The following is a 5,724-nucleotide window of genomic DNA, read 5'->3' on the forward strand; positions in this document are numbered from 1 at the left end:
ATACTATCTATTACCAATGTCCTATCTGCCCAAGATATTGGCTGTGAATAGTAAAGTACAGAGAATTCAACAATCCAATATATATCAGACCATAGACTAAGCCCTCATTTGTAAAATTTCAAATAGAACTTTAAAACCAACTTTAAGCTGTTCTTGAAGTTTGACTGCTTTCCTCTATTTTTTCATCCAATAGACATACTTAACTATCACATGCATGCCATTCTTGATCTGCTTCTGCCGATCATTCAATACAATCAGATCTACAGCAACAGCTACATCATAGATGAGACATACCTTAACATCTCTAGAGATTATGACCTTGCCAACCTGTAATCTTATATCATTTTGAAGTACAGGTAATTGGGCCCAATCACGCCCAAGGTACCCAAAGAATGTAAGAAACTATAATAGCAAAACATTATTACAATCAGAACTTGATGAAATGAGAGAATAAGAACCCACCCTGTTACTTCATATCTGATTCTCAGATTCCTGAGTAATCTGACAACATTTAGCCACTTTTGACATGTTTGCAAGCAGCATCTCAGTGATTCTGGACCTGGTACTAGGACCAGGATGAAGCATTGGGGATTCATCTGAGATCTTCATATTTCTCTCGTCCTTGCTCTTTGCTCTCTCCTGCAGATCAGATTTTTGAAACTCTTTTGAATGTGTCGCCTTTGCCTTTTCCTTGCCCTTGTTCAACATTCAACTCTTGTTATTCTGGTCAAGTGGGGCCTGTATCTGAGAAGGTGGGTTAGAATACATCAATTACTATCTATACTACACCAGATGCTGCAATAAGAAAGAATACTCACAGGTACCTTTGAACTGAATTTGGATTTGGATTTGACTGTGGATCTGGGTATAGTGGATATGAATGTGACTGAATCATAGAAAAACTTGGTATCATGACTCTTGCTAAAAACCAAAGTGCCTTTAGATGTTTTGCTAGTGATTGAAGGTATTTGAGCAGATTCATCAGGACTGGACATAGAGGGTGATGGAATTTGTAAAGACCATTTAAGCTCCATCCTGGAACATGAAGGAGAAGAGATAGCAGACATCTGCAGATTATTCTTTGGTAGAAGCAGTGTGCCTGGAGGAGTGAATATAGATACAACAGATTCTTATAGGTGGTTGGAAGCCACTGGTGAAGATGCATTGTTCCCTGGTAAGTCTGGGCATGAATTAGGAGTGGCCAGAAAAAGCACCAAGTCTACCAGAATTTTCTGTGGAAATGGCGGTATGGACCATCTGCAAGATTATAAAAATTATATCAGGTATCTTGAAGATATGATACATCTCTGAAGGTAAAGATTATATCTAAGACGGACAAGCTTATGGTGGATGTGACTAAAAATGCATATGAGATTTGTATCAGATCTTATCCAAAATAAGTAAGTACCATAAGCAATTAGATCAGCAATATTGTTGAATGTAGTAGTCTAATCAAAGTTTGATCTTTCTGAACACAATAAATCAAGTGTCAGGATAATGGAACTGTGGAATCCTTAAAGGACCTGAGTATAGAATATACCAAATCATTCATTGTTAAGGTCATAAAATATGGGGGACCAAAGGGCCTATGAGGCAATAAGCTAGATGCATTCCCAAGCAAGTTTCTCCCCATCATTTTAGAGGGTTACTGAAGATGATGGAGCAAGTTTTGAGGTAATGAGCTGGTCAGAGGACAGCCTGACACCAGAGGTCTTGTGCCAGAGAAAACACCCAAACAAGTTTTTCCCTACTATTTTTAAGATGACAATTTTGCAACATCAGGAAGTTTTGTTTCCCACTATTTTCAAGGGTATAGAAGATGATGGACCAATTTTTGAGACACCATAAAGTTTTTATGAGACAGTAAGCTTAGTGCACCTGGAGGTCAGGGGTGATCTGACATCCAAGGTTACAAACATCAGCAAACCCTCAAACAACTTTGTCCCTCTTACCTGAGTACATAACCTTAATTTCCAAAGACTAAAAACACAGCCAGGTAGAATATGTTACAGTGGCTCAAAAAAGTGTCTCAATGTTTGTAACATTTCATGTAATTGCTTTATTATGAGCCAGGGTGTGGGAATATGACTAAACTATAGGAAGGTGTCATAAAGCTATACTTCTTAGCCTCATTTAAGTTCCCTATAGTGTGGGAAGCTGATGTCATCATGTGCAGATATGGCTATTTTAATTTGGTGACTCATTGAGACACTTTTTTGACTTTTAGTTTGACCAACACAATCTCAATAATTATGATACTTTATGTGACCTTCTGTTGCTCTAATCACTTCTGCCACTCTTCTAGACATGCTATCTATCAATTTTGAATATTTCTTCTTAGCACTTCTTTCTCACTCTGCTGCAACTCTGTCCTATAGCTGAAATAGCCCCTATGACGAATTTTGATAGGCTACAAGCAATTTCTTGAATATTTTTCAGAGATATTCAATAGGGCTGATGTATAGGGACTATGCTAGACATGATAGAACATTGAGATCATGGTATTTGAGCTGCTAGTGACCAATTTAGACATATATTTAGGATCATTATTTTATTGCAACATAGTACCTTCTTAGCAGACTCTCATCGAAAATAGAGATGTACCACTTGGTATTGGTCCTTCACTTTACTTCACACAGAGAATATACACTCTATTACATCTCATACAGTCCTATACCTCTATGTTTGTTACTCCACACTTAAGAGTTTATACAATTTTTTTTCTTTTAGTGGTTCACCTGTCTTTTAACAGATGTATTCCCAGCCATCTGACCTCATCATATTTATCTTGGTCTGATCTTATAATATGGTCCTCTTCCAGTCCTCTTCCAGTCTAGTACTGGTGCTTTAAAGCTAAAGTTTACTTTCTCTTTCTATAGGCTAGGGATAGGAGAGTCCTCTTCTTCTTAATTATAGCTTTAATATTTGTTGCCTTGCAAGTATTATTGATGGTTTGAGTGGAAATAAAGCTGGAGATAATGGAATTGATGAATTAGGTGGCCTGAGTAGCATTAGCAGCCTGCCCAGTTAGAATATGGTAAATGTGAGATTTTCATTCATGTGAGGTAAGCTTTCAATTTAGTCACTAGCAGCTCAAATACCATGATCTCAATGTTCTATCATGTCTAGCATAGTCCCTATACATCAGCCCTATTGAATATCTCTGAAAAATATTCAAGAAATTGCTTGTAGCCTATCAAAATTCGTCATAGGGGCTATTTCAGCTATAGGACAGAGTTGCAGCAGAGTGAGAAAGAAGTGCTAAGAAGAAATATTCAAAATTGATAGATAGCATGTCTAGAAGAGTGGCAGAAGTGATTAGAGCAACAGAAGGTCACATAAAGTATCATAATTATTGAGATTGTGTTGGTCAAACTAAAAGTCAAAAAAGTGTCTCAATGAGTCACCAAATTAAAATAGCCATATCTGCACATGATGACATCAGCTTCCCACACTATAGGGAACTTAAATGAGGCTAAGAAGTATAGCTTTATGACACCTTCCTATAGTTTAGTCATATTCCCACACCCTGGCTCATAATAAAGCAATTACATGAAATGTTACAAACATTGAGACACTTTTTTGAGCCACTGTAAATCCAAGTAGGCTTCATAGGGAAAGTATAAAAGAAAACAGAAAGTTGGTCTGGTAAAAAATAGGGGGTGCATCAACACACATCCAAAAAAACATCTCCCCAACATTTTAAATGTTTCTCAAGATAATGAACCAAGTTTAGAAGGACCAAGGTCACAAACATCAGCAAATACTCAAGCAACTTTCTCCACACTATTTTGAAGGCCACAGAAGATGATGGACAAAGTTTTGAAGGATCAGGAACTTTTTGTGAGACTGTGGGCTTGATGCATCTGGAGGTCAGGGGGTGGTCTGGCTCTGGAGGTCCTACACTGAAGGAAACATAAAAGCAAGTTTCTCCCCACTATTTTAAAGGCCACAAAAAATGATGAACCAAGTTTCAAAAGGACAGGAATTTTTCATGAGGTGGTGGGCTTGATGCACTTGGAGGTTTGGAGTAGTCGGACATCAGAGGTCACAAATATCAGTAAATACCCAAACAAGTTTCTCTCTACCTTTTTAAAGGCCATAGAAGATGATGAACTAAGTCTTGAGACACCAGGAATATTTTGTGAGGTGGTGGGCTTAGTGTACCTGGTGGTCAGGGGTGGTTGGACACCAGAGGTCATAAACATGAGCAAATACCCAAACAACTTTCTCCCCACCATTTTAAAGGTCACAGAAGATGATAGGGTCAGTTTTAGATTGCCAATAATTTTTTGTGATGCTATATGTCTTCTCCTCCCCCTACATCCACTCATGTTGGCCAAAGATATTGCAAAATTGGTTCAAGATCATGTAGTTACATGACTATGATACATATAGAGCCATACTAATAAGATTCTAGCCTGTCCTAATAGGGTTATAACATCTCAATATAGATATTTGGTAGCAAGACATAGTCAGTAGTAAAATGTTCATAACTCATGTTCCTGACCACTAATTTCCTTCCAGTGATATGTTCCATGATATGAGATAGTCAGAATGGCCAAAATGTGTGATGTTATATATAATATATAGCCATAGCATGCATAGAAATTAGTTGTGTTCATGTAATGTTGTAAGTCAGTGCAAATATCAGCACTGACCAAAATGTATCAGCAGCAAACATGGTAAAGCAGACTCAGACATCCTAGGTGCATAGGTTCTTATTGACTCCAGGTAGTATGAGAGAGCCTGGAGATATGGTTCTGAATTGGAGGTTGCAGCTTTGTTCTTGAATTTAGCAATAACAAATAGATGATGATGGTTATGAATGTCGATGAACATATCTGCGTCCATCGCATATGCAGTGTCTTGCACTTTGCTATTCAGATGAAACCAAGTTGGTACCTTACAAGCATGTCACTGACTGCTTCCACTCGCTTTTTTCATCTTTATAAAATGCCAACATCACATTTGCGAGTTCATGGACGATATTGTTGTCATCTTCAGTTGTTGTGTGAGTCTGGCTGTCATTGATAAATTGACCAAAGGCTGGATGCAGCAGTGTAGCAGGGATAGTTTCCTTGAGCTTGCGAGGATGACCATAGAGTATTTGTAACTTTTTATCCAGCTGTCTTTCATGAAAGAATAAGGAATGTTATGCATTAGAAGGCAAGTGTGATCTTTCAATTTCAACTTCGATGTCTTCTTTCTGGAATAGTTGTCCATATTGTCCAGGAAGGATTTCCATGCTATTTTGATTGGGTCCTCTCCTTTGATGATGTGTTTTGCGCACCAAGGAGGATTTGTTGATCCTTCCAGCCATATATTAGTGTGAGTCCATGCAATGATACAATTAACTCACTATTCATATCAGAGTATACTTAGACAAGAATGTGGAGATGCTCAAGAACTGATACAGCCAGGAAATAATTGGATATTGGTTTTGACTGTGTCACCTCGAGCAAGTGACCAGCATTAAGGGTATCAAGACTCTCTTGGAGGTCATCCTCGGATGGGGATATTCTGTATATGTGTATGTGACTTTGGTCTATGTTTTGAAGTTGTGATTCTGTTTACTTCATGAGATCTTTCAGTAATTCTATTGATGCATTTGACCTAATCAAAATGTCAAATTGATCCTTCCCAGTGCTACCCTGTAGCCAACAATGAATCACAAGTGTTGGTGCATCTAGAGAACACAACAATAAGTTATCAGGAGACAAT

General features: G+C 37.9%; 1 protein-coding gene across 1 annotated transcript; it reads right to left on the reverse strand.

The window, feature by feature from the left end:
* Nucleotides 1-4,659: 4,659 nt before the first annotated feature.
* On the reverse strand, nt 4,660-5,101 carry F5891DRAFT_925229 (uncharacterized protein; the record flags this gene model as incomplete). Its single annotated transcript, XM_041373860.1, has 2 exons — nt 4,660-4,879; nt 4,926-5,101. Coding segments are annotated over 2 exons (396 nt in total), but the record flags the coding sequence as incomplete, so codon positions are not given.
* Between the last annotated feature and the right edge of the window lie 623 nt (nt 5,102-5,724).

Source organism: Suillus fuscotomentosus, assembly GCF_016647785.1.
Source record: "Suillus fuscotomentosus strain FC203 chromosome Unknown F5891scaffold_8, whole genome shotgun sequence".
NCBI classification, from domain to species: Eukaryota; Fungi; Basidiomycota; class Agaricomycetes; order Boletales; family Suillaceae; genus Suillus; species Suillus fuscotomentosus.